This window comes from Python bivittatus, unplaced genomic scaffold (genome assembly GCF_059951505.1).
Source record: "Python bivittatus isolate LINGU-HERP-01145 unplaced genomic scaffold, Pbiv_v1 ctg000650_np1212, whole genome shotgun sequence".
NCBI lineage: Eukaryota > Metazoa > Chordata > Lepidosauria > Squamata > Pythonidae > Python > Python bivittatus.
In genome coordinates, this window is record NW_028277093.1 from 2,565,563 (window position 1) to 2,593,449 (window position 27,887).

The 27,887-nt window shown below is 43.6% G+C and overlaps 2 protein-coding genes across 5 annotated transcripts; both read left to right on the top strand.

The window, feature by feature from the left end:
- The first annotated feature begins 3,923 nt into the window (after window positions 1-3,923).
- LOC103055335 (uncharacterized) lies at window positions 3,924-10,704 on the top strand. Of its 2 annotated transcripts, XM_088151380.1 has the most exons (6): window positions 3,924-4,198; window positions 4,987-5,578; window positions 5,831-5,942; window positions 6,117-6,199; window positions 6,702-6,828; window positions 7,081-10,704. In XM_088151380.1, exons 2-6 carry the CDS (start codon window positions 5,063-5,065, stop codon window positions 8,289-8,291), a joined length of 2,049 nt encoding a protein of 682 aa, XP_088007506.1. In that variant the 5' UTR covers window positions 3,924-4,198; window positions 4,987-5,062; the 3' UTR covers window positions 8,292-10,704. The 2 variants fall into 2 exon arrangements, with proteins under 2 accessions (XP_088007506.1, XP_088007507.1); XM_088151381.1 differs by lacking the exon at window positions 3,924-4,198 and having other exon boundaries at window positions 4,300-5,578.
- A 2,218-nt stretch (window positions 10,705-12,922) lies between these two features.
- On the top strand, window positions 12,923-26,371 carry LOC148214502 (zinc finger protein 202-like). Of its 3 annotated transcripts, none has more exons than XM_088151425.1 (6): window positions 12,923-14,238; window positions 16,282-16,393; window positions 16,568-16,650; window positions 17,153-17,279; window positions 17,532-17,718; window positions 24,161-26,371. In XM_088151425.1, exons 1-6 carry the CDS (start codon window positions 13,819-13,821, stop codon window positions 24,669-24,671), a joined length of 1,440 nt encoding a protein of 479 aa, XP_088007551.1. In that variant the 5' UTR covers window positions 12,923-13,818; the 3' UTR covers window positions 24,672-26,371. The 3 variants fall into 3 exon arrangements, with proteins under 3 accessions (XP_088007551.1, XP_088007552.1, XP_088007553.1); XM_088151426.1 differs by lacking the exon at window positions 24,161-26,371 and adding an exon at window positions 21,041-23,524 and having other exon boundaries at window positions 12,928-14,238; XM_088151427.1 differs by lacking the exon at window positions 24,161-26,371 and adding an exon at window positions 21,500-23,524 and having other exon boundaries at window positions 12,930-14,238.
- The last annotated feature ends 1,516 nt before the right edge of the window (window positions 26,372-27,887 follow it).

The window sequence follows — 27,887 nt, forward strand, 5'->3', positions numbered from 1 at the left end:
ATAAGAGAGAAAACATGTTGGTCTTAAGCTGGAGACATCGGTACCACAGGCCGTTTTATCATAATGGCACTTCCGGGATAAAGATTATCTTTTTGCTTTCTTTTGTTCAAGCACCTGTTTCTAGAGTTCTTCAGCTCTCCTGATTTTACTGTTTCTCTCTACACGCACACTTTTTGCTGTACTGATTCCAGCTGTCCCACCATATATAACTACATATAACCAATGTTTACATGTGCAGTGGGATGCAACAGGAACACTGATATTTTTATTAAACACGTACAGTAATAAAAGGATGAGGGATCTTTCTTCCAACTCTGAATTGGCATCCGGGTGTTTGACATTTGTTGAGAAAAGAAACCCCAGCTGAATATGAGCAATTGTGTAGGAGGTACAGATGGCTGCAAATTACTGTGAATTGAATATTTGGCAATCCTGAATTGTAGCCCTAACATCTGGATATGCAGTACTATGTCTTATTCCTGATATTTGCTTTATGGGCTGAATAACTATTTCTCTCTCTATTTCTCTATCTAACCAGAATTCTCTCTCTTGTCTTCCCTCTCCTGTCCAGTTCTCTCTTCCACTCACCAGCTTTGTCTCTTCCTTCTCTTTCCAGTATAGCTTCTCATCTCCCTTCTGTTTTAGCCTTTTTCATTTTTCTGCCAGAAGAATGGAGGGGAGTGTGTCCATGCACATATGGTTCACATATGCAGCTGGGGATCAATCTGCTACTTTAACTGACTGGCATTTTTATCTGCTTTATCATTTTTATCTATTAATTCACATTAAATTATTTTTGTCCTGTGTTGTTTCTGATGTGTATAATATATAGGCACATGAACACATGCATATGTATGTATGCAATTATATGTCACAATCATTTATTGGGAGTGAAGGATTTAATATTTTTGTCCTGGATCTCCCATTTTGGAGTATGGCTTCTGATGTGTACATAGATGTGGCCAAACCACTACCCAAAATGTTGCCAAGAAAATTGTGTGGATGAGTCCATGGAGTCTCTAGGAGTGAAGACTGGCAGAGGCAAACATGCACGTGTATGTGCGTCACACAAATTTATGGGGGGGGATTAGTCTCACCTGGTATTGGCATCAGGCCTTGGCATTCGGGACATTCTGGATATTACACAGGATTTTCATTTGTACTTAATTCTTTTTTGAATGTCTACACTGTTTCTTATGTTTTTTTCGTGTACACAGTCATATTCCTTTCAGGTAAATACAATAATAAAATATCTTTCTCATATTCCATTATTAAAATAGGTTTACATTAACTTAACTGCATCTCTGTTAAACTCTTCACTCCTTTCAAAGGATCCGCTATGCTCACAGGATTTACTTAATCCACTCTTCCTTTCTCCACCATTTTACATTTTCTGAGGTAAATTTTTAGAGAACTTCATCTTTTTCCATTTAGAATCCAGTTTTCCTTCCATATTCTTGATTTTTCTTTCCTTCAGGTTCTCCATTTTGCCCTCCCATAGCTTATCACCAGGTGCCATAGAGACCATCTTTTATCACATCAGATCAGTGTCTGTTCCTCAAAAAATTGTTCTTAATTTCTTCAGTAAATTAGCTAGAAAGTCTTCCCATTGACAAACACTATGGAGCAGAATCCCTCAGCACTACTATTATGTTACTAGAAGGAGAACATCATTTCTTTTGTACTTTGGATGTTTCCTCACAGGCAGGGAGTAAATATTAGCTCCACCCGTTCCAATCTTCTTTTCCTGAAGGTTCAAAAGGTCACAATAGTGGCTGAAGTGGGGAATTTCTGATTGGATGTTAAGAGGGTCATGTGACTTCAGGGTTCCACTTTATAGAAGAGAGTCAGGTTGGCTCCTAGCACCTTTTTCTCAACTTTAATGCTGAGCTTTCTTCATTCCCTGGGAACCCCTGCAGACCTCACATCGTAGTCACCCACTCGTTATGATGGATGCTTGCTCAGCCCTAGTTTCCTGGGTAAACCATCCTTGGCAAGGTTCACACAATGTGCCAAGGTACGTTAGCAAGTGGTTTGGGTTACACCTGGAGTAATTACACCTGGAGTTTAAAAAGTTTCTTAAAATGCTTCTTGTTGCAGGACTTTTACAAAGCTGGAAGAACTTTGTCACTGTTCAGTATAGATTTACATTATGGTTGCACTGCTATTAGGAAGTGTATCATATTGATAATAAAGTTGTTTTATTGCTGATATTGGTTCAGTATGTTTTACATTTTATTGCTTTGTCTGGACTGTGCATAGCTATACAGTGGGGCAAAAAAGTATTTAGTCAGCCACCAGTTGTGCAAGTTCTCCCACTTAAAAAGATGAGAGTCCTGTAATTTTCATCATAGGTATACCTCAACTATGAGAGACAAAATGGGGGAAAAAATCCAGAAAATCACATTGTCTGATTTTCAAAGAATTTATTTGCAAATCATGGTGGAAAATAAGTATTTGGTCAATATCAAAAGTTCATCTCAATACTTTGTTATATATCCTTTGTTGGCAATGACAGAGGTCAAATGTTTTCTGTAAGTCTTCACAAGGTTTTCACACACTGTTGCTGGTATTTTGGCCCATTCCTCCATGCAGATCTCCTCTAGAGCAGTGATGTTTTGGGGCTGTCGCTGGGCAACATGGACTTTCAACTCCCTCCAAAGGTTTTCCATGGGGTTGAGATCTGGAGACTGGCTAGGCCACTCCAGGACCTTGAAATGCTTCTTACGAAGCCACTCCTTCGTTGCCCGGGTGGTGTGTTTGGGATCATTGTCATGCTGAAAGACCCAGCCACGTTTTATCTTCAATGCCCTTGCTGATGGAAGGAGGTGTTCACTCAAAATCTCACGATACATGGCCCCATTCATTCTTTCCTTTACACGGATCAGTCGTCCTGGTCCCTTTGCAGAAAAACAGCCGCAAAGCATGATGTTTCCACCCCCATACTTCACAGTAGGTACGGTGTTCTTTGGATGCAACTCAGCATTCTCTCTCCTCCAAACAGGACAAGTTGAGTTTAGACCAAAACGTTCTACTTTGGTTTCATCTGACCATATGACATTCTCCCAATCCTCTTCTGGATCATCCAAATGCTCTCTAGCAAACTTCAGACAGACCCGGACATGTACTGGCTTAAGCAGGGGGACACATCTGGCACTGCAGGATTTGAGTCCCTGGCAGCGTAGTGTGTTACTGATGGTAGCCTTTGTTACTTTGGTCCCAGCTCTCTGCAGGTCATTCACTAGGCCCCCCCGTGTGGTTCTGGGATTTTTGCTTACCGATCTTGTGATCATTTTGACCCCACAGGGTGAGATCTTACGTGGAGCCCCAGATCGAGGGAGATTATCAGTGGCCTTGTATGTCTTCCATTTTCTAATTATTGCTCCCACAGTTGATTTCTTCACACCAAGCTGCTTGCCTATTGCAGATTCAGTCTTCCCAGCCTGATGCAGGTCTACAATTTTGTTTCTGCTGTCCTTCAACAGGTCTTTGGTCGTGATATGGTTCATCGGGTCACGAAGAGTCGGACACGACTTAACGACTAAACAACAACAACCTAGGTTAAGGAGAGGAGGGCTGCGCAGGCCCTACACTAACCTGCTAGTTCAACAAAGAGAGATGTGAAAGGCCGGTTTCTGCTCCTGACATAGGATGGCTTTTCTCCGCAAGACCGCTACTGCCATCCAGTTGTTACACCGTCCCTCAAGCCTTGCTTTTCCTAACCAGGAGCTGAGAAGGGGGAGGATGCCCTCGCTCGGTGCAGGTGGGGATGAAGAAAAGCAACAGGCCCCCCCACTGCCGCCCCCCTGCCCCCCATCGCCTCCCCTCATCCCAAGGCGTCCACCCCGCCCCCGTTTTCCTCCCGGCATTGCGTGCAGGGTCTGCTAGGGGGCGCTGTCTTGCAACGCGGCTCCCAGGTCCAATCGAGGACAGCGCGCACCAAAGAGCTTCGGGCCGGCGGGACCCCGCGCCAGGACCGTCAGGGGAGGGCAGGAAGTGACAGGCCCCACCCCGAGCGTGGCCCTTCTAGGAAGGAGCACTCTCTCCCTTTAATCCTTACCAGAGACTGAGGGGAGCTGACCCTGCGCGCCAGTCCTGGGTTGCGGGGGAGGCCTGGAGCTTGCACGCCCTTTTCCCTCTCGGTGCCCGGCGCGGAAGCCTCCCCTTTGTAGACCCGTCTTTGGCGTTGCTTTCAAGGGTTGGAGCCGTTCGCCTGCAGCCTTGGAGCGGCGAGGGGGTGGGGAGGGGGGCGCTTTTGTCCTGGAAGACCCCATCCAGCAGCAGAGGCGGGGGTAGGGGGTGGAGGGGGGCGAGGAGGCCCGGGGGAGGTGGGCAACGGCAGAGCCCGGCCTGGTCCAGCTCCGCCCAGCTGTCTCCCTGCAAAGCCCCGGCGAGGCTCGTGAAAGCCTCCCTGCTCCGCTCCTTGGGAAGGAGCTTCAGGCTGGTTCTCTTGGCTCTGAGCCAGCCTGGGACTGCTCCTCCGTGGCCTGGTGCCTAATCTTGGCTCGGTGCTGGAGGGCCTGCCCTGTAGGCAGAAAGACCACCCCGCACCCAGGTCCAGCCTTTCCTCTTCCCATGCAAAGTGTCCAGTTTTCGGGGGTTGTGTATCCCTAAGGACCCCAGAGGAAAGGCTGTCCCTGGGCCGAAGCATCCCTCCTGGGCAAGCTCTGCTGCAGAGGGCCAGAATGGAGTGCAGAGCCCCTGCCGAAAACATCTGGGGCATCTGCAGCTCAGCGGATCTTGGCTCCCCTCTGCTCAGATCTATCAGAGATGCTAAGAAAGAGCTGTAGAGGGATGACTCCTCTTACCCCATTCAGCATAAGAAAGATTCCTGTGTGTAAAAGGGGAAGGGGGGTGCATCCCATAAAAGAGGCTCCTGATTACCATCTTAGTTTATGTGGATTAAAGAGAAAAGTTTTGAAAGATTTCAGAGCAAGACCATTAATGCCTTCTTTTTTAATAAGTTTTGTTTCCTTTTTCCCTTAGCTTGGGAGCTGAAAAGACCTCTTGTTGTATGTAAAGTTCCCAGGTTTCCAGGAAGAAAAATTCCTCATCTCCAAAGATGTCTCAGGGGAGTTCTTCCTGCCATCCTTCTCCTATCAATGCAAGGTGCTTTGCAGATCGAGAAAATCCTTTGGACTTGATCAAAGTAGTATTTAAGCACAGAGGAAAAACAGACTCACAATACACAGCAAGGAAAGGAGAAGGAAGAGGCCCCAGTGTTACCCTGAATGAGATTACTGGGAAAATCATGGAAAGAACCTATCAAAACATCCTGGAAAGAGAAACTACTAACTGGGTTCTACAAACTCACTCTTTCAAAGAATTCTGTTACCAAGAAGCTGATGGCCCCCGAGAACTTTGTAACCAACTCCACCGTGTTTACTGTCAATGGCTAAAGTCAGAAAAGCACACAAAAGCTCAGATGCTGGACCTCCTTGTCCTGGACCAGTTCCTGGCTATCCTGCCTCCAGAGATAGAGAGCTGGGTCCGGGAGTGTGGAGCAGAGACCAGTTCCCAGGCGGTGGCCCTGGCTGAAGGCTTCCTCCTGAGCCAGGCAGAGGAGAAGAAACTGCAGGTGAGACAGTATCATTCAAAGGGGTGAAATGATGGGAAACAATGTTATTGAATTTTTAAATATTTCCCTTCTACAACTAATATCATTAGGAGGAGATTTATTTTTTCCTTGGATAGATTATTCTGTTGTCCGTTCCTGAACATTTCTGAGGACATGTAGAGAGTCCAGTCCCTTTTCTGAAGGGGGGCTGTGGGGTTGAAAGCAGTGGGCAGTGATGTACTCTTCTCCCTTTTTTCTTGACAATTGTTTTAGGCTCAGCAGCCCTTCATGGAGGTGGCCATTGAACACTCTAATCCATATCCTCCTCAGGAGCTGGTCTTTGGGGAGCTCTCCCAGGAGAAACCATCTCAGGACCCATCTTCAGGTAAAGGAAGGTCCTTCTGATGCAACAGAGTCCTGAGGAGTGTGTACTGCCTGAGCTATTCACGAGCTTGTTTTGCAAAAGTACTTAGCTCTATATGTAAGAAGGCCATTGTATTTAGCTTTGTGCTAGATGTTTCCAAAACATGTAATTACTTCTCTTTTACCTCATTCTCAGAAAATGAAACAGCAGTAATGCTACCTGTGGAAACATCTCTTCTTTGTGGTGGAACAGAAACAGTGGTAGTATTTCCAACTCAGGTAAGAGGAAGGTTCCCCAATACAAATGGGGTTTCTGCAAAGAGAATCTTATTCTGTCCATAATGGTCCAAATCTCCTTTCCAGTGCCATCCCCTTTATTATCTCCCTCTAGCCAGTTTTTCAGTCATGCGCAGCTTCCCAGTGTTCTGATGGGAAAACCCATTAGGGTTGCAAGTCATCTGCAGAGTTATGGCACTCTTGCTAATTCCTTGAGGATGTCTCCCAGCAACTGTGTAGGTGCAGAGTAAGGAATTTGTTGACTAGTTAACATGTCATACGGGGCTCTCTGAAGAATTCATCGAGGAAGCTACCTTCCATGATGGGCAGGAGCCTGATCGATGATGCGGGCAAGGCCCTGCCATCAGTTGTTTCATAAACATTGCAGCCCCAAAATGAGTTGGAAGATTCTGCAGAATCATTCACTTTTTTTCCCATTCAGATAAAGAGCTTGTAAATGTCCTGAAACTATTAATTTATTTGGAATGTTATCTTTCTTTTTTAGGATCCCATAACCTTTGAGGATGTAGCTGTGCTTTTCTCTGAGGGGGAGTGGGCTTTGTTGAATTTCGACCAAAAATCTCTATACAAGGAGGTGATGCTGGAAAATGCAAGGAATGTGATCTCCTTAGGTAAGAGATTCTCTTTCCTCTGAGCTCAGATAGTGCTGGAAAATATTTTCTAGTCAAAAGGAACCAGCTGATCTATTTATTAGAAGAAATTCTGATCTGGTTTTTTTCCCACTATGGAAAAGGAGAGTATTCTTATCTGTACTGCTTGTAGGAAGGGCTAAAATCTTCATGCTGTTTCTATGGAAATACTGTATATTTGTACCTCAACTATCTCATGAAATTTCTTTTCTTCTTTCTTTTTGTTCCAAGCAGGTGATGGGCGGGAGACCGAGAATGATAAAAAGCAAGCTGTGGAACCTTCAAAAACAGTCAAAACTGAAATGAGAGGAGAGATATTTGGAAATCAGTGGGAACCACAAGGGCCCAAGGGAAACCAGTTAAACAGGGAGGTGGAAAAATCCCTTACCTTTCCTTATGCATGCAGGGAACATGAAAAAAGGTATAATTGGAATCTTCCTCTTACTTTGCACCAAGACTTTGACATTGGAGATGTGTTCCCAACCCAGAAAGATCACCAAGAAAAAGGAGGGTGTCTAGGGTGTGGAAATATATTCAGAAATGGAACAGACCTATGTGAATGTTGTGGAATGCACATTAAGGAGAGACAGTATGAATGCAGGGAACATGAAAAAAGGTATAATGGGAACTTTCCTCCTATTGTACACCAAGATTTTGACACTGGAGATAAAAAATATAAATGCATGGAGTGTGGGAAAAGCTTCAGCAAGAACAGTAATCTTACTGCCCACAAAAAGACCCACACATTGGAAAAACCATATAAATGCATGGAGTGTGGAAAGAGCTTCCGCAGGAATAATAATCTTACTTCCCATAAAAGGATACATTCTGGAGAAAAACCCTATAAATGCATGGAATGTGGAAAGAGCTTCCGCAAGAACAGCCATCTTACTTCTCATAAAACAATCCACACTGGATTGAAGCCATATAAATGTATGGAGTGTGGAAAGAGCTTCAGTATGAACAGTTACCTTTCTTCCCATAAAAGGATCCACACTGGGGAAAAGCCGTATAAATGCACGGAGTGTGGAAAGAGCTTCAATGGCTTGACATCCTTTACCACTCATAAAAGACTCCATTCGGGTGAAAAACCATATAAATGTATGGAATGTGGAAAGAGTTGCAATACCAGCAGTGATCTTACTTACCATAAAAGGATCCATTCAGGGGAGAAACCATATAAATGCATGGAGTGTGGAAAAACCTTCCGTATTAGCTCTTCCCTTACTTGCCATAGAAGGATCCACACAGGCGAGAAACCATATCAGTGCCCGGAATGCGGTAAATGCTTCATAATGAGTTCTTCCCTTACTTGCCATAGAAGGACCCACACAGGGGAGAAACCATACAAATGTTTAGAGTGTGGAAAGAGTTTCAGTCAGAATGGTCACCTTACTTCTCATAAGAAGATCCACACAGGGGAAAAAGCATACTCAAACATTTAGTAGTGAAAGATCTTCAGTGACTCCAGTTCCTTTACATCCAGTAAAAGAATCATACAGATGAGATGCATAGTGTATGGGAAACAGTATATTGACTCACTTTCCCTTCTCATGAAAGGTCCATATGGAGGAGCCCCCATAGAACTTTATTACGCATGGAAAGAGCTTTACTTTCAATAATGACTTTACTTCTGATAAAAAGATCTTCTTAGAGAGAAGCACACAAATATGTGTGAAAGAGATTCAGAGACTCCAGGTCTGAGTTGATCACATACAGGGATGAGATATGAGTGGATGATTGTTTTGAAAAAAAAACCAATTATGCCTGGGAACGTTGAAGGAAATACAAGAAGGGAAAGTTGACAGTTAAGGCAGAGGGATAGGATCAAGGAGTTGATAGGGAAGGGGTTGGAAGACCTGCAAAATTAGTAGAGAGATGGTGAGAAGCCAGTAGATCCAGAGTCTATCCCTAGTTGAAAGATTGATTCTTGCAGTTATTGGTTTTTGGCCCTTGTAAACCGATTGGCCACAAGGGGGAATAATTGTACAAGCATCATTTAGCAAAAGGCTCTTTTTTTAACATCCTTTCCTTGCATAAGAACACTGAATTTTGATGTTCCTATCTAGCTAGTGTGCTTAGACTGTCCACCCAGTGGTTAGACTGCTATTCTGAGGGCTGTTATTTCCAGTTCCTGATTCCATCTTGTTCATTTTCTTGCTTGCTTGCTCTTCATAAGAGAGAAAACATGTTAGTTTTAAGCTGGAGACATTGGCACCACTCAAGCACCAGTCTCCAGAGTTCTTCAGCTTTCCTGATTTTATTGTTTCTCTCTACACACACACTTTTTGCTGTACTGATTCCAGCTGCCGTACCATATGTAATTAACTATATAACCAATGCTTACATGTGCAGTGGGATCCAACAGGAACACTGACATTTTTATTAAACACAGTAATTATAAATAAAAGGATGAGGGATCTTCCTTCCAAATCCTCCATTTTGTAGGGTTTTCTCATGTACAGTCATATTCTTTTCTGGTAAATACAATAATTACAATTGGATATATAAGAGATGTTGCTTTTATCAAGCACATAATACTTAGAAGCCACTGGAAGAAAAGGCAACAGCTGTTAATTTCTACATACCAATAGAAGCGAATATATGTAGCTCAAGGTTGAACTGTGGAGTCCTTGGGGTTCTCTGAGCTTGGTTCTTTTCTTGCAAACATTTCATTTCCTGGCTAGGTAACATCTTCAGTCCTAGAATGAAATGGGGTTTGCTCTCTGTTTATATACTGTGGCATGCCTTGCCAGTGGGGGTGGGTGGGTGGGTTCTGTTTTGTTTTAATTTTTCCCCTCTGGTAGTTCCTTGATTAAGGTATTGTTTACTGCTTGACTGTATGTCTGGTGGTAATCTTGGTGTTAATCTAAAAGGATCCGCTATGCTCACAGAGGATTTACTTAATCCACTCTTCCTTTCTCCACCATTTTACATTTTCTGAGGTAAACTTTTCGAGAACTTCATCTTTTTCCATTTCGAATCCGGTTTTCCTTCCATATTCTTGATTTTTCTTTCCTTCAGGTTCTCCATTTTGCCCTCCCATAGCTTATCACCAGGTGCCATAGAGACCATCTTTTATCACATCAGATCAGTGTCTGTTCCTCAAAAAATTGTTCTTCATTTCTTCAGTAAAGTAGCTAGAAAGTCCTCCCATTGACAGAGACTTTGGAGCAGAATTCCTCAGCACTACTATTATGTTACTAGAAGGAGAACATCATTTCTTTTGTACTTTGGATGTTTCCTCACAGGCAGGGAGTAAATATTAGCTCCACCCGTTCCAGTGTTCTTTTCCTGAAGGTTCAAAAGGTCACAATAGTGGCTGAAGTGGGGAGTTTCTGATTGGATGTTAAGAGGGTCATGTGACTTCAGGGTTCCACTTTATAGAAGAGAGTCAGGTTGGCTTCTAGCACAGGATTCCTGGCATCTTTTTCTCAACTTTAATGCTGAGCTTTCTTCATTCCCCGGGAACCCCTGCAGACCTCACATCGTAGTCACCCACTCGTTATGATGGATGCTTGCTCAGCCCTAGTTTCCTGGGTAAACCATCGTTGGCAAGGTCCACACAATGTGCCATGGCACATTAGCAAGTGGCTTGGGTTACACCTGGAGTAATTACACCTGGAGTTTAAAAAGTTTCTTAAAATGCTTCTTGTTGCAGGACTTTTACAAAGGTGGAAGAACTTTGTCACTGTTCAGTATAGATTTACATTATGGTTGCACCGGTATTAGGAAATGTATTATATTGATAATAAAGTTGCTTTACTGCTGAAATTGGTTCAGTGTCTTTTATATTTTATTGCTTTGTCTGGATTGTGCATAGCTATAAGTAGATATGAAATAAAAATTGATATTAGAGCCAGGCTTTTTCTGAGTTCACACATGCTAAGCCAAATATCTGTATATTACTGAGCTCTTTATAACATGAATTATGTGTTCTCTCAAATTCAGCTTATGATAAAGCAAACCATGGGTTACCGCATTGTGTGAATTCAGTCAGACTCCCCCTGCTTTCTTAAATTTCACTCAAGGTGTTCTGCTATTTAGCTATTCTATAACTGGCTTTTACACAACAATACTCTTGGTACGTAAAAAATGTATTTTTAAACTTCTGCTCTCAGAAAGAAAATCACTCAGGTCAATACAAACACACAAAGATACATACAGACACGAAACAGAAATTGTTACAGTGAGGCAGTGATGCTTGATTATGCAGCATTTTTATTTTGAGCGATACTAGTCCTCATTAGCAGTGAAACTTGGAATTATTTGAGAGGCAGTTTGAGTGCTTGAGTGGGACTGAGCAAACCCCATTTCAAGTCTGTCTTCAGCCCCAGAAATTCCTAGGGGTACTTCTGGCCACTCAGCCACACCTACATTGTGGGGTGGTTATTGTGGAGATTGCTGGAAGATTGGATACAATATACTCTGCATATGTAATGAATGCAGTTGTAACAATTTGCCATAGTTGCTTCTGACACAGTTTGTAACAGAAATCCAAATGTTGACTTCCAACTGTGGGGATAACCAGGTTGACCCTTGCTCAGTTGTGATGCTGTTGTCTAACCTGCCTCCCTTGACCATCCTCTGTGCACGTAAAGAGGAGTTCTGGGCACGGATGTGCAACATGTGCCCAGAACACCAGGATGGTCTTCCAGTATTCTTTTTCTCAAGATGGAAACGAATATTCTGAAGAAACTCTTCATTTGAAACAGCCAACAATGCAGGTTCTCTTCCAGGTGATTGAAAGGAGAATACATAATTTCCTCGCCTTCAGCAGGAATCAAAAGGCCTCTTTGCTCTTTTGGAGGTCAGGTAATGCCTTATTCTGTCTACACTAGAAGGGGGAGTGTGTGTGTGTGGGGGGGGGAGTGTTGTTGCAGGGAAGGTCTACGCTGCCCTCCTTGTAGGAAGAGGGCCATCTTGGGTTACGCTACCAAAAAGAGGTCGGTAGTGCCTTTTCACAAAAACCTCTTCCTTTTAACAACATTTGCTAGCCAGAAAAGGTGCTACTAGATTCTTTGCTTTGGAAAAGATCCCTCTGAAAGATGGGACTTGAGAGAGTACATTTCAGTTTTATTCTCGAGGGAAAGATCGGTCTCTTCTCTTTTCTCGGAAGCCAAACCAGGGTTTCCGCTCTTTTCCATCCTCTCCTGCAAAGACAAAACCCCACCCAATCATATTAGCTCCCAACGTAACAGCCCGACCTGCAAACCCAACGCCACAGCCATGGAGGTTTAAACCAACCTGCTGCACTACCAGTGAGCATGTATCCACCCTACTGGTAATTAAATAAAACAGATGCTAACCTAGGTTAAGGAGAGGAGGGCTGCGCAGGCCCTACGCTAACCTGCTAGTTCAACAAAGAGAGATGTGAACGGCCGGTTTCTGCTCCTGACACAGGATGGCTTTTCTCCGCAAGACCGCCACTGCCATCAGTTGTTACACCGTCCCTCAAGCCTTGCTTTTCCTAACCAGGAGCTGAGAAGGGGGAGGATGCCCTCGCTCGGTGCAGGTGGGGATGAAGAAAAGCAACAGGCCCCCCCACTGCCGCCCCCCTGCCCCCCATCGCCTCCCCTCATCCCAAGGCGTCCACCCCGCCCCCGTTTTCCTCCCGGCATTGCGTGCAGGGTCTGCTAGGGGGCGCTGTCTTGCAACGCGGCTCCCAGGTCCAATCGAGGACAGCGCGCACCAAAGAGCTTCGGGCCGGCGGGACCCCGCGCCAGGACCGTCAGGGGAGGGCAGGAAGTGACAGGCCCCACCCCGAGCGTGGCCCTTCTAGGAAGGAGCACTCTCTCCCTTTAATCCTTACCAGAGACTGAGGGGAGCTGACCCTGCGCGCCAGTCCTGGGTTGCGGGGGAGGCCTGGAGCTTGCACGCCCTTTTCCCTCTCGGTGCCCGGCGCGGAAGCCTCCCCTTTGTAGACCCGTCTTTGGCGTTGCTTTCAAGGGTTGGAGCCGTTCGCCTGCAGCCTTGGAGCGGCGAGGGGGTGGGGAGGGGGGCGCTTTTGTCCTGGAAGACCCCACCCAGCAGCAGAGGCGGGGGTAGGGGGTGGAGGGGGGCGAGGAGGCCCGGGGGAGGTGGGCAACGGCAGAGCCCGGCCTGGTCCAGCTCCGCCCAGCTGTCTCCCTGCAAAGCCCCGGCGAGGCTCGTGAAAGCCTCCCTGCTCCGCTCCTTGGGAAGGAGCTTCAGGCTGGTTCTCTTGGCTCTGAGCCAGCCTGGGACTGCTCCTCCGTGGCCTGGTGCCTAATCTTGGCTCGGTGCTGGAGGGCCTGCCCTGTAGGCAGAAAGACCACCCCGCACCCAGGTCCAGCCTTTCCTCTTCCCATGCAAAGTGTCCAGTTTTCGGGGGTTGTGTATCCCTAAGGACCCCAGAGGAAAGGCTGTCCCTGGGCCGAAGCATCCCTCCTGGGCAAGCTCTGCTGCAGAGGGCCAGAATGGAGTGCAGAGCCCCTGCCAAGAACATCTGGGGCATCTGCAGCTCAGCGGATCTTGGCTCCCAGAGTTGGCTGGCTTCCTCTCTATTCAGACTTGGATGCCAAAGCAATGCAGGAGCCTCCAGTTCCATCCGTCCACTTGGAATGGGAACATTCCCTTACGGAGAAAGAGAGGGAGCTGTCGCCGGAAAAGGCCCTTTTCGTGGGTTTTCTCTGCAAACATTAACTCTGGAGGATTTTTCTTAGAAAACTCAAACTTTGGGAATGTTTCTGAACAATATTGTTCTCTCAACACCTTAGCCTGTAATTCTCTGATAAACAAATGCTCTTTTCTTTTGTTTCCACTTCAGGTTGAGAGCTGTAAGTACAGTATCTACTTTTGCCAGTAAAGTTCCTACTTGGGGAGAGACCAAGATAACATGTCTCCAAAGATGACTCAGTGGCCCTTACAGATTTTTCAAGCATAACCTCTTCCTGAGGTTCTGGTTTTGAGATCTTTTATCCTTTGGGAGTTGCTGAAGAGCAGAGAGTGAACATGGATGGAGAAAGACCAGGATGTGAGGGAGCAGCCATTTGTCTTCTTCCTCTTCATAGGGAGAGCAGTTCAAAAGTGAGGGAATATGCCAGGCAGAAGATTCTGAATCTTGAAGGGACAGTGAGCTTCAATGTACAAAGACAATCCTTCAGGGATTTCCACTACCAGCAGGCTGAGGGACCTCGATGGGTTTGTACTCAACTGCACTACTTTTGCCATCAGTGGTTGAACCCAGAGAAGCACACAAAGGCCCAGATGCTGGACCTCGTGGTCCTGGAGCAGTTCCTGGCTGTCCTGCCCCCAGAAATGGAGAGCTGGGTCCGGGAGTGTGGGGCAGAGACCAGCTCCCAGGCGATGGCCCTGGCGGAAGGTTTCCTCCTGAGCCAGGCAGAGGAGCACAAGGAGCAGGGAGAAATGCAGGTGAGACGATATCATTCAAAAGGATGAAATCATGGGTTACAATGTTATTGAATTTTTAAATACTTCCCTTCTACAACTAATATCATTAGGAGGAGATTTAATTTCCTTTTTAGATAGATTTTTTTTAAAATAATTTTACTACATTTATTAAAGTTTACAAAGATAAAAGACTAATACAAACTAAGAGAAATACAAAAATTGAGGGAAAGAAAAGGAAAAGTACAAAAAGAGAGAAAAAAGAAAAGGAAAATGGAAAACAATAAGAAAAGGAGAAATATAAAAAATGGCTGCCCCCTCCCTCCAGACAAGTATAAACAACTTCAGTAACTTAACACCTTCTCTAGTATTTCAATATTAAAAAAAGATCTCTTCTTCCCATATCTCATCTCTTATCAATAAACAAATTGTAAAAACTCATCATTCAATCCTATTCAGCAAAAGTCCATTAAGAGTTACCAGAAATAATAACATATATATTTTAACCTTAATCAAATAAATCTATTTTATTCTAGCTTATCATTTTCTCTGAGGAATAAAGCAAAAGAAATCTCTCCCCATCTATAAACAAATCTTTAAAGCCTTATCATTCAGTCCTGGTCAAAAAATATTCCATTAATAGCTACCAGGAACCACAACATATATATTTTAACCCTGATCAAATAAATTCACTTCATAGTCCTTCCGTTTATTTTTTAAAAACTTGGTCTTTAATCCCATCAAATAATATCCCACAAGTTGATTTCTTACCATTTTGTCTCCTCTCATAAACCACTTCATTAGTGTAACACATCCCTTTTGTAAATCCAAGATTTACAAGGCTATCCAAATCATTCTTCTGATTTATTACTTGTACGTCCCCTTTAGTTATTAAAACATCAGTCAGTTTAATTTGTAAATCCATTGTGATAACTTTTTCCATATCGCTCCTATAATCTGTCATTTTTAAATCAGTTTCCAAATCCACATTGTCTTTTTCCATATCACTCTTGTAGTCTGGCATTTTTTTAGCATCCATTTTCAAATCCACATTCAAGTCATCCTGTCTCTATTTTGTCCAGTAGAATCTGTTCCTCTTCTGTAGCCTCTGTTAGATCCATTCTTATAGTAGCAGACAATCTTAAAAATAATTTCTGACTACATTATTCATAGACAGCTTTAATTTCTTCTATAGTCAGATAATATTGCTCCATTGTATTAATAGGACTCTTCTCCTTTAATTGTAATCCTTAGTTCTCTCTGGCTCCCTCTAGTCCACTTCAAAGTCCCCTTGTATCATATGGGTACTTTCCAATCAGCAAAACTTTCCCATGGCAAGATTTCTTATAGTTAATTTCAAAGTCTTGATATATACTTTTATAAAATTTTAAACAACTGACAGGAAATATTTTTCAAGTCCATCTGGCCCCTTAACTTTCCAAAATCAACATTCTAGTCCCTCTTTTGCTGATTTCCAAAATTAAAATTTATCTTTTTAATCCTTAAACTTACATGAAACCCCTTTCATCCAGGATAGAAGGAAGCTGTCCCAGCGTAGTAAAAGTTGCTCTTCAGAAGGTTCTTAACATCTAAAAAATCAATAATGAGCAATTTCCTGAGATACTTAAGAAAGGAAGTGGGCAAACCCAGTGTCTGTTTGAAGGCGCCAAACCACAGTTTAGATGATGATGATTTTTCCCCCAGCTCCCAGAGATCTCAAAACCTCTGGAGATTGCTGTTTTGCACTCTCTTCACAGGGAAGCCTCTGTATAGAGCAGACATGTGGGTGATCCTAGTCCACTTCTTGATCCAGAGAGGAGGTCTGAGGAGCCAATCCATTCAGCGGCTCCTCTTTTTGCCGCGGCCATCAACTCTGTTCTCATGGAGCTGGCTCCAGTCCACCATTGCTTCCCCGGAAGTCCTTCAGATAGATTATTCAGTTGCCTGTTCCTGAACATTTCTGAGAACATGTGAAGAGTCCAATCCCTTTTCTGAAGGGGGGCTGTGGGGTTGAAAGCAGTGGGCAGTGATGTACTCTTCTCCCTTTTTTCTTGACAATTGTTTTAGGCTCAGCAGCCCTTCATGAAGGTGGCCATTGAACACTCTAATCCATATCCTCCTCAGGAGCTGGTCTTTGGGGAGCTCTCCCAGGAGAAACCATCTCAGGACCCATCTTCAGGTAAAGGAAGGTCCTTCTGATGCAACAGAGTCCTGAGGAGTGTGTACTGCCTGAGCTATTCACGAGCTTGTTTTGCAAAAGTACTTAGCTCTATATGTAAGAAGGCCGTTGTATTTAGCTTTGTGCTAGATGTTTCCAAAACATGTAATTACTTCTCTTTTACCTCATTCTCAGAAAATGAAACAGCAGTAATGCTACCTGTGGAAACATCTCTTCTTTGTGGTGGAACAGAAACAGTGGTAGTATTTCCAACTCAGGTAAGAGGAAGGTTCCCCAATACAAATGGGGTTTCTGCAAAGAGAATCTTATTCTGTCCATAATGGTCCAAATCTCCTTTCCAGTGCCATCCCCTTTATTATCTCCCTCTAGCCAGTTTTTCAGTCATGCGCAGCTTCCCAGTGTTCTGATGGGAAAACCCATTAGGGTTGCAAGTCATCTGCAGAGTTATGGCACTCTTGCTAATTCCTTGAGGATGTCTCCCAGCAACTGTGTAGGTGCAGAGTAAGGAATTTGTTGACTAGTTAACATGTCATACGGGGCTCTCTGAAGAATTCATCGAGGAAGCTACCTTCCATGATGGGCAGGAGCCTGATCGATGATGCGGGCAAGGCCCTGCCATCAGTTGTTTCATAAACATTGCAGCCCCAAAATGAGTTGGAAGATTCTGCAGAATCATTCACTTTTTTTCCCATTCAGATAAAGAGCTTGTAAATGTCCTGAAACTATTAATTTATTTGGAATGTTGTCTTTCTTTTTTAGGATCCCATAACCTTTGAGGATGTAGCTGTGCTTTTCTCTGAGGGGGAGTGGGCTTTGTTGAATTTCGACCAAAAATCTCTATACAAGGAGGTGATGCTGGAAAATGCAAGGAATGTGATCTCCTTAGGTAAGAGATTCTCTTTCCTCTGAGCTCAGATAGTGCTGGAAAATATTTTCTAGTCAAAAGGAACCAGCTGATCTATTTATTAGAAGAAGTTCTGATCTGGTTTTTTTCCCACTATGGAAAAGGAGAGTATTCTTATCTGTACTGCTTGTAGGAAGGGCTAAAATCTTCATGCTGTTTCTATAGAAATACCGTATGTTTGTACCTCAACTATCTCATGAAATTTCTTTTCTTCTTTCTTTTTGTTCCAAGCAGGTGATGGGCGGGAGACCGAGAATGATAAAAAGCAAGCTGTGGAACCTTCAAAAACAGTCAAAACTGAAATGAGAGGAGAGATATTTGGAAATCAGTGGGAACCACAAGGGCCCAAGGGAAACCAGTTAAACAGGGAGGTGGAAAAATCCCTTACCTGTCCGTATGCATGCAGGGAACATGAAAAAAGGTATAATTGGAATCTTCCTCTTACTTTGCACCAAGACTTTGACATTGGAGATAAACCATATAAATGCATGGAGTGTGGGAAAAGCTTCAGCAAGAACAGTAATCTTAATGCTCATAAAAGGATCCACATGGTGGAAAAACCATATAAATGCATGGAATGTGGAAAGAGCTTCCGCAGGAATGATAATCTTACTTCCCATAAAAGGATCCATTCTGGAGAAAAACCATATAAATGCATGGAGTGTGGAAAGAGCTTCCGCAAGAACAGTCATCTTACTTCTCATAAAACAATCCACACTGGATTGAAGCCATATAAGTGCACGGAGTGTGGAAAGAGCTTCAGTATGAACAGTTACCTTTCTTCCCATAAAAGGATTCACACTGGGGAAAAGCCATATAAGTGCATGGAGTGTGGAAAGAGCTTCAGTGGATTGAGTTCCTTTACCACTCATAAAAGACTCCATTCGGGTGAAAAGCCATATAAATGCATGGAATGTGGAAAATGCTTCAGGGGGTTGAGTTCATTTACTTCCCATAAAAGGATTCATTCAGGGGAGAAACCATATAAGTGTATGGAGTGCGGAAAGTGCTTCAGTAGGAACTATTCCCTTACTTTTCATAAAACAATCCACACAGGAGAGAAACCCTATAAATGCATGGAATGTGGGAAGAATTTCAGTATGAACAGTTCCCTCACCTCTCATAAAAGGATCCACACAGGGGAAAAACCATATAAATGCATGGAATGTGGGAAAAGCTTCTGTATGAGCAGTAACCTTACTTCCCATAAAAGGATTCACAGTGGACCAAAAACATCAAAACACGCAGAGTGTGAAAAAAACTTCAGTAAGAGTTTTTCCCATAAAAAGATCCACACAGGGCAGAAAACATATCAGTGCATGGAATGTGGAAAATGCTTCAGTAAGAGTAGTTCCCTTTCCTCCCATAAAACAATTCACACTGGAGAGAAACCATATAAATGTGTAGAATGTGGAAAGAGCTTTACTCAGAATAGTAATCTTACATCCCACAAAAGAATTCACAGTGGGGAGAAACCCTATAAATGTACAGAATGTGGAAAGAACTTCAGTATGAACAGTTCTCTTACTTCCCATAAAAGGATCCACACAGGAGAGAAACCATATAAATGTATGGAGTGTGGAAAGAGCTGTAGTACTAGCAGTGATCTTACTTCCCATAAAAGGATACACTCAGGAGAGAAACCCTATAAATGCATGGAATGTGGAAAGAGCTTCACTATTAGCTCTTCCCTTACGTGCCATAGAAGGATCCACACAGGGGAAAAACCCTATAAATGCATGGAGTGTGGAAAAAGTTTCAGTATTAGCTATTCTCTAACTTGCCATAGAAGGACCCACACGGGAGAAAAACCCTATCAATGCATCGAGTGTGGAAAGAGCTTCAGTATGAGCAGTAACCTTACTTCTCATAAAAAGATCCACAGAAGGGGAAAGCCATATGAATGTTGTTGATGAAGTGGGGTGCCTTAGAAATATGAATAATTAATAAGCATGTAATGTGGAAACTGCTTCAGTAGCAAACTTCTCATAAGTTTGCTCAAAAAAGATTTGCTCAGAGGAGAAATATCAATACATGGAGCGTGAGGAGAGCTTTAGTCAATACTGTCCATTTTTCCCCCATAAAATAATCCACATGTTCTAGGAAGAACAGTGACAAACTGGAAGATGTCTATAAGAGGAGAGCAACCTCTTGTCTTCCAAGTATCACAAGGGCTGTCATAGAAAATGGGGTGACTTGTTCAGTTTTTCCAGAAGACAGAAAGCATTTCTTAATGATGAGAGCTGTTCAGTGATGGAAGAGACACATCTTCCATTTGTAGATGGGCTAGATGGCCATCTGCCAGGGATGTTGTGGTATTGGGTTTGGTGTTGGACAAGATGACCTCTAAGGTCCATTCCAACTCATACATTCTGTCATTCCATGACGCTGTCAGGAATCAAAGCAAGACACGGCCTCAAGGGCAACTGCAATGGACTAAGAGTTTGCGAAAGAAAGTAGTTTACAAAACATTTCAAAATCAGAATACCTGCACATTGCTTTATTAGGGGATAATACCTCCCCATTACGTCAATACAGCAAGAGAATCGGGGAATCCCCACCCTAATGAACCTAGAAATAAATGGGATGCTAAAGTAAAAGTATCGAGTTGCCAAAGTTGCTGTACCCTGGCCCTCCTTTCAATAGATCTGGTTACTAAGACTCTGAGAACCTAGTTTTTTTTTATTATAAGAAATACTACTGGTTGGATAGCAGTATATACAGGGGCTTTACTGGAAACAAGGCAACTTAGCAGCTGAGAAGTCTAACTGAGGCCAATGAATATGAACATGATTCAGTAATTACAATGTGGAAGAAAGCCTAGAAGGCATAGAGGATGGTACAGTTCTGTTTTGCTACCAAGAAAACTACATGTATGCATCCATGTAGTTACCCAAAGTCAAACTCAACTTGAGTGCAGCTTGATAAAAACAGAGCTCTCTGAGCTGGGGAATTTAGGGATTTGTTGGATAGGTTGCTTTTGGGGTTTGGAGGGTGAGGGGAATAGTTTTGGAGTAGCTGGCTTGGTTTGGGTGCTCCTGAGATTGTCAGTGAGTTTAGCTTGGAGACCTCCTCCAGTGTGTGTTGCAACGGAGATTCTTCCCTGATGAATCCAGATCCTTCTATCAGGCCCCTAGGATTGATTGTGATCTCTTGCATTCTAAGTTTCAGGTTCAGCCACTAAACTAAGAAAGACCTAATTATGTACAATGCACTATGCTACCTGTAAGAGGCTACTACCCATAGATTTTCTAGCCCACTTCTCTTGTATTAGATTGGCTATGCCAAAGTGAACTCACAGGGGCACCGTGAGATAGTTTAAATTTCCGAGGGAAGCTTTGTGATACTTGACATTTATTGGGCACCACCAAACTGCTAGCCTAGGGATGCGGTGAAAAAATTACAGAGACATTAAGGATGCCATGAACCAAGAAAGTCTGGGTCTTTTAAGCTACGCTAATGCTTAAGAGTAATTTGTAGTCATTACTGGCATAAAACAGGACACTTCTATAAAATCATGCTGTCTGATAAGGCAAGCTTTTCTATCGGAAGCTCTTTCCACCTTTTGAGTGTTTATATGGCTTTACATCTGTATAATTTGATCTACGTTAAGACTCTTGTCACACACGTTTTTTCCATGCCTAAGCCATTCCCATGTTATTTTTCAGTTTCTGTTAACCCATTTGTTATACTTTTGAACAAGATAATCTAAATCATAAATCCTTTTTTTTTTTTTTTTGCAGTAGGACGACATTTAATCAGCCAAAGACACTATGGCAAAGTACTCCTGTTATGGGAAGATATAATAGAAAGATATGGATAGAAGTTTTAGAGTTGATAGGCAATTACTTGGACTGGAAATATTTATAAGACTTTGATCTTTATGAAGTTACATATGGACATTTTTATGTTGCAAAACAATTTTATCCTGTTTTTAATAAAGGAAAGCATCATGGTGTGTATTCCCAGTGAAAACTTTAGCTACGTTTTCAGCATTCGTAGTGTTTCTTACATTGTACATGATCTACAGCCTTGTTTTCAGCTCCCCCTCTTTCTATATTTGAAGCTTTTATACAGTTTGCTGCTTCTTGGTGCATTCTTTGAGATCTAGTATAATTGCTTGTCTCTTGAAACGTTGATCACATTTTGAACATTTATGCAGTATGTCTGAACTGCTTTTCTTTTATATACTTCCTTTGCAGATTTGACAGAACTAAGTTATTTCTATGAAACTGATGATATGCATACGTACCTATCTGACTGTCCAATTCTCAGCCATTTGTCTGGCCTATGAATAGATTTGAAAGCTGACCAATGCAATTGAAAAGGTCCAGAAATAGATGCTTGCTGGGACTAGCCAAAATAAATATGCCACCTTCACCACCTACACTGGCTGATAGTCCTTTTCCAAACCGAATTGAAAATGCTGGTTTTGACCACAACTTAGGACCAGGTTACCTGAAGGAGTGCTTTCTCCCATATACTGTATACCTATGCAGACCTAACATTGTCCAATGAGGCTCTCCCCCAGGTGCCCCACCAAAAAAGGTGACATGAGTCTCTGCAAGGAATTTATGGAATCTCCTCCCCAGAGGTGTAGCATTCATCCACATACATACAGATGTGCTAAAGGGGAATACCTTTTGCCAGAGCATCTTTTGTCTCCAGGATCTAATGCTTTTATTAAAATGACAAAGGCAGTGTTGTGCTTTGTGACACAAACTCTGACTCTTTTGTATATATGTATAATATCAAAACATGGCCTTACCAGGTAGATTAGACAGGAAACACGACCAATAATTCTACTTTATTGTAAAGCTACATTAACAGAATCTTGTAAGTCTGAAAATACAACTTTCCTGCATCTACTTTACAGCCCAAGAAACTAGGGAGGGTCCCTTCTGAGCCTCTTGCCCTGCCCGCTATCCAGCTGTGGGCTATGATCACTCTTATCTGACTGTTTTCTAGGCAGCATCTCTTTGCCCTGTCTCCCAAGGTCTTTCCTACATACCATTACATATTCACACAAAATGGGTGAAGCTTGCATTGCCACATTGCAAGATTGCTTTCCTCATACCACCTCCACCACCACACACTTGCAGACACTGAATCCTGCCTTTTGCACAGGCACCACTTTTGGAAAATAAAATAGAGGTGGGGGGATCATCTGTCATTTGGGGGTTGTGCATAGAGTTCTGGTTTTTGAAGGTAGTGTTTGATGAATCCTTACCCAGTTGGAAGGGAAGAAAAACAAGGGAACCCGATCAATACCTGCTTTGCCAGGGTTCTTTGGATGAGTTTGATTAGTGTCCTTTTCTACCTCTGCAAAACCTGGTTCTCCTGGAGCTGGAGACTTAGTCCATTTGAAAAGGTGAGTATTGGTATGCTCCTTTGTGTGATTCTGGATCCAGATGGTCAGATGACGCCAACTGGCTCTTCTGGGCAATAAACCATATTCAGCTGGGCTGCTTCAGGGACTTAGGAAGTGTAAGAAGGCCACCTATTGGATGGGTTTGGTTCAACTCCTGGAACGCCCAGCAATCTCCTTGAAAGTCCAACTCTGGAGAATCTTGACAGGCCCCTGCCTCTTGAAGATTACATAGGTGGGGCTCAGGTCTAGTCCTGGGCAGTGGGGTATGGCTTTGAAGGCCTCAAAGAGGTTTCAATAGAAGATAATATATATAGCTCAGGGTTGAACTGTGGAGTCCTTGGTGTTCTCTGAGCTTGGTTGTTTGCTTGCAGACGTTTCGTTACCCAACTAGGTAACATTATCAGCACTAGTAAGTGTGGGCTTTGCTCCCTGTTTATATACAGTAGCTTGCCCTGCCAGTGTTGGTTAGGATGTGGTTTTCTCCTCGGTAGTTCCTTGATTAGGGTATTGTTTTCTGCTTGATTGTCTGCCTGGTGTTAATCACTACTTATCTGAGTGTTGGCTGCTGGAGAGAATGTGTTCTGGTCTTTTTGTTTCCTTCTTAGCTTTTTTATTGTCTCTTTGGAATGGTGTGTAAATATCTCTGTGTGTCTATTGATAGCTGATTTGTCTGAATGTCAAGCTTCCAGAAATTCCCAAGCATTTTTGGATTTAGTTTGGTCGAGGATGCTCACAGTTTCCCAGTTGAAACTATGGTTGAGTCTGTCCATGTGTTGTGAGTGTTCTCACTCATCCATCAGTAGATACATAAGGATAAACCACATTTACACACCATTCAAAAGAGAAAATAAAAAAGCTAAGAAGGAAAAAGACCAGAACACATCCTCTCCAGCAGCCAACACCCAGATAAGCAGGGTGGCAAACAATCATGCAGTAAACAACAGCCTAATCAAGGAACTACTAAGGAGAAAACAACACCGCCTCCAAAACTGACAGGGCAAGTTACTGTATATAAACAGAGAGCAAACCCTTCTAGCATTAAAGATGTTACCTAGTCGGGTAATGAAACGTATGCAAGAAAACAACCAAGCTCAGAGAATACCAAGGACTCCACAAATCGTGACAATTGAGGGGGATTGTCTGAAAATTTTAGACATTTTTATTCCCTGTTGCTACTAGAATTGTTGCACACGGGGGTCATGGAAGGGACAGTTGAAGACCACCCACTTTTCTTCAAACTGGGGTCCTTTCCCCAACAAGACATGACTTCCAGACTCTTTGTAATATGTATAGCTATCAGTTTGACTGAAAAAGGGAACTGTTCCCTACAAACAATGTTGGAACTCTTAGCTTGACAGTAGATTTAAGTGTGAGCCAAACGGGGGGTACAGTTTAGAGCAGGGGAACAAATCAGATAACAAAACATTAAGGAGCTTTTAAAAATTGTTGACATACTTTTTTCTTGTAATTTGTTCTTTTGTATTCAAATCAGGCCTCAGGATAATAATGTAGCACTTGGGGATGAAGATGCAGCCCAAGAGACCAGCACTAGAGGCCAAGATGGAGAAGACCTGCACGGCTACCATGTACTTCCTTTTGGTGCTCAGGTAGGTGGGCACAAAGGAGACCCAGACGCTACAGAAGACCAGCATGCTGAAGGTGATCAGTTTAGCTTCATTGAAGGCTCCAGGCAGGTTCCTGACCAGGAAAGCCACCATGAAGCAGATGGCAGCCAGGAAGCCCATGTAAGCGAGTGCACCATAAAACATGATGACAGAGCCTTCATTGCACTTCAGGACAATCTCTTCAGGCTGAGAGCACATGTCAGACTCAGGAAATGGAGGAGAAACTCCCAACCAGATGATGCAGATGATAGCTTGGAGACCAGAGCAAGAAAGGACAATGGAGTTGGCCAATCCCTTCCCCAACCATCTCTTGACCTTGTTTCCTGGTTTTGTGGCCAGGAAGGCCAGCACCACCATTATTGTTTTGGCCAAAACTGAAGAAACAGCAACTGAGAAGACAATGCTGAACATTGTTTGTTGAAGAAGACAGGTAACTTTCTTTGGTTGGCCAATGAACAGGAAGGAAGTCAAGAAGGAAAGCAGGAGGGAGATGAGGAGGATGTAGGAAAGGTCCCGGTTATTTGCCTTAACTATTGGAGTTTGTAGAAATTTCATGAAGATTCCTAACACAAAGCCAGTGATTAATGATAAGAATAGGGCCAAGGAAGCCAGGATGATGCCCAAATATTCTTCATAAGACAGGAACGTTATAATCTTAGGGACACATTGATCTTGATCTTTGTTCGGATGCTGATCTTCTGGACATTTGTGGCAATGGCTAGCATCTAAGGAGAAGTTGATGAATGGTTTTAGAATCATTGGCATCAATTCTATATCTCTTTAAATTAAAATAATCAGGATAGAAGCCATAAAAAGCCCTAATGTCATTCAGAATAAAATGCTGTGGGATAAATGGTGTGATCAATACAGTGCATAATGTCTTCTGTTTTTTTAAGTATAAGTTAAAGCAAAAGAACTACTTAGTTTGAGAATATTGATTGAATTTCATCTGAATGGTATTCCTTCTCTACGATGTCTTTGGGGTAAGGATGGTGTAGAACTCACATCCTAGGCTCAGAATAAACCTTTGAGGAAACTTCTGATGAGACATGGAGGACTAAGCAAGAAATTAAATTTCATCTTCCCACACAATCCCAACATCCTTTGTTTATAAGCCACTATGAGTCAGGAAAGATTTAGCAGCATACAAACTTAATACAGGTAGTCCTCGGCTTACAACCACAACTGGGACTGGAATTTCCATTGCTAAGTGATGTGGTCATAGAGCAAGACATTGCATAACCACATTGCTTAGCGACAGCAATCCTGGAAGTCCCTGTTGCAGTCGTTAAGCAAATTCCATCGGTTGTTAGCTGAGGACCCACCCCAATTCAAGCCATTCCGGGCTTGGTCCCTCCCAGCCCCAAGCCTCAGTTAGGTAAGGGACTGCCTACAACTCCCCGCATCTGCGTATCTCCCTCCCCCATCTCTGCCCTTTTGGCTGCCCTGCTCCCTGCCTTGCAGGGCAGCAAGCAGCCCCACAACTGCGCAGCTCTGGTGGTGTTTGCTGTGCCTCGGGAAGTCACAGCAGTTCCGGCACAGTCCTAGCTGCAGTCGCCCTCACCACCCTGCACTCCAAGACCCCTGCCACCCTGCACTCCACTGCCTCAGCTGATCTTCATTGTCTTCTTGCTCCTGCTCCTGATGAGGTGTGCCTGGCCTGGCTGCTGGGCCAGGTTGGGGCTGGGCTTTGTGCTGCACTGTGGCTCTGGGGTTGCTTTTTGAAGCCCCAGAGCTGTGCTGCACCAAAAAGTCCCTTTGCGCTGTGCTCCTGGGCTGGGCTGAGGCTGGGCTTTGTGCTTAGATGCCCTAGCATGTGCCAGCAAGGGATGCACCAAGCTGCAGTGCCTAGGAAGCCCCAGCAAGCCCCAGCAAGGTGCAGCGCCCAGGAAGCCCCAGCAGTGTGGCACAAAGCTGCTACACCCTGGGAAGCCACAGCCACCTCAGCCTAGTCCCAGGCACAGTCACCCTCGCCATTCTGCACTCTGAGGCCCCTGCCACCCTATGCTCCTCCACCCCAGCTGACCTTCTCTGTCTTCTTGTCCCCCCTCTGCTGATGAGGCATGCCTGGCCTGGCTCTTCGCAAGGCAACTGCTGACCACATAAGGCCTTCTTCCCCAGGTCTTGCAAGGAAACCACTGTGCGGAACCTTGGGAAGAAAGCATCACATGGCCAGCAACTGCCTCACGAAGGGCCAGACCAGGCATGCCTCATCAGCAGTGGGAGCAAGAAGATGGCAAAAGTCAGCTGGGGTGGCAGAGTGCAGGGCGGCAGGGGACCAAAAGTGCATAAGTTGGGGGGAGATAGGCAGGTGGGGTAGTTGAAGCACCCCTATGGTCATAAGTGTGGGTGGGGCGCTGCAACGGCTGTAACTTTGTGGACCAGTCATAAGTCCCTTTGTTTAGCACCACCGTAAGTTCGAATGGTCACTGAACGAATGGTCATAAGTCGAGGACTACCTGTAAGTGAATCCTGGCCTAGTTAACAGTAAGCATGATTGTGATTGATGATTAAGTATCATCCAGTTGGTGTTGAGTCTTGGCAACCACATATACAGAATGTCTCCAGGATTATCTGTCCTCAGCTAGGCCCTATAGTCTCAATTTTTAGTGTGCTGTTGGAATTGAGCCTTTGTAATTTGTAAATTGTGGTTTATGGTTTAAAATGTGAGAGTCTAATCTCTAGGAGTTACTTCACTATACTGGCTCATTTGAGAGGTCTTCTTCCCATTGTCTCCTAGAAAACTTTGCTAAGTGATACTTTAATTAGTTGTTCATCTTTCTTAAAATCAGATATAAAACTGCATGTATCAAATAGCTTCAACATTTGCATCCTGTGTGCCACACAGATGCCATTTAAAACTTCCTTTGATTCTAAAATTTGTGTTAAAAATATATCACACTCAAGTAATATGCAATAGAAAATTATATATAGAAGAATATATGTACACACACACACACACACACTCATTCCATGGTGATGAGGAACTACTTTCCATCCATAGGGAAAACTTCTTCCTTCAGGCAGTTGGCTAATTATTACATGCTGGCTACTCTCTCTCTCTCTCTCTTTCTTTGTGTATGTGGATATATATAGCAGCTGGACAGTGTAATGGTTAGACTGTTGCCCTTTGACGCAGGAGACTGGGGTTTGAATCCCAGCTGGTACCTACCTTACCAGTAGGGTTCCTTGCGCAAAGACCCCTTAATGCTTCACCTGTCTACCTCAAATACGAGAGTGACATGAATTAAGAGAGTCATGCTGGTTCAGACGTCACCCGGATTAACAAGGTCTGCGTCAGATGTTGGGGAACCAGGACAATCTGATGTTAAGTGGGCTACTGGAACAAGCCATACATGGACGAGACAAGAGAACTTGGAATTGATGGAATGCTACTACTAATGAGAGGGGATATATGAAACTTATGAGGGAACTATGGATGGAGAGAAGACCTACATCCACACTGAGAAACAGCTACTTACACAATGCTTCAAGATAGTGAAGAGGAAGCTGCTCTCACAACTTGAAGACCACAGAGCATAGTTGCTGACAGGCATAAAATCATGGATAAACTAGCTACAGTCAACCCTCGAG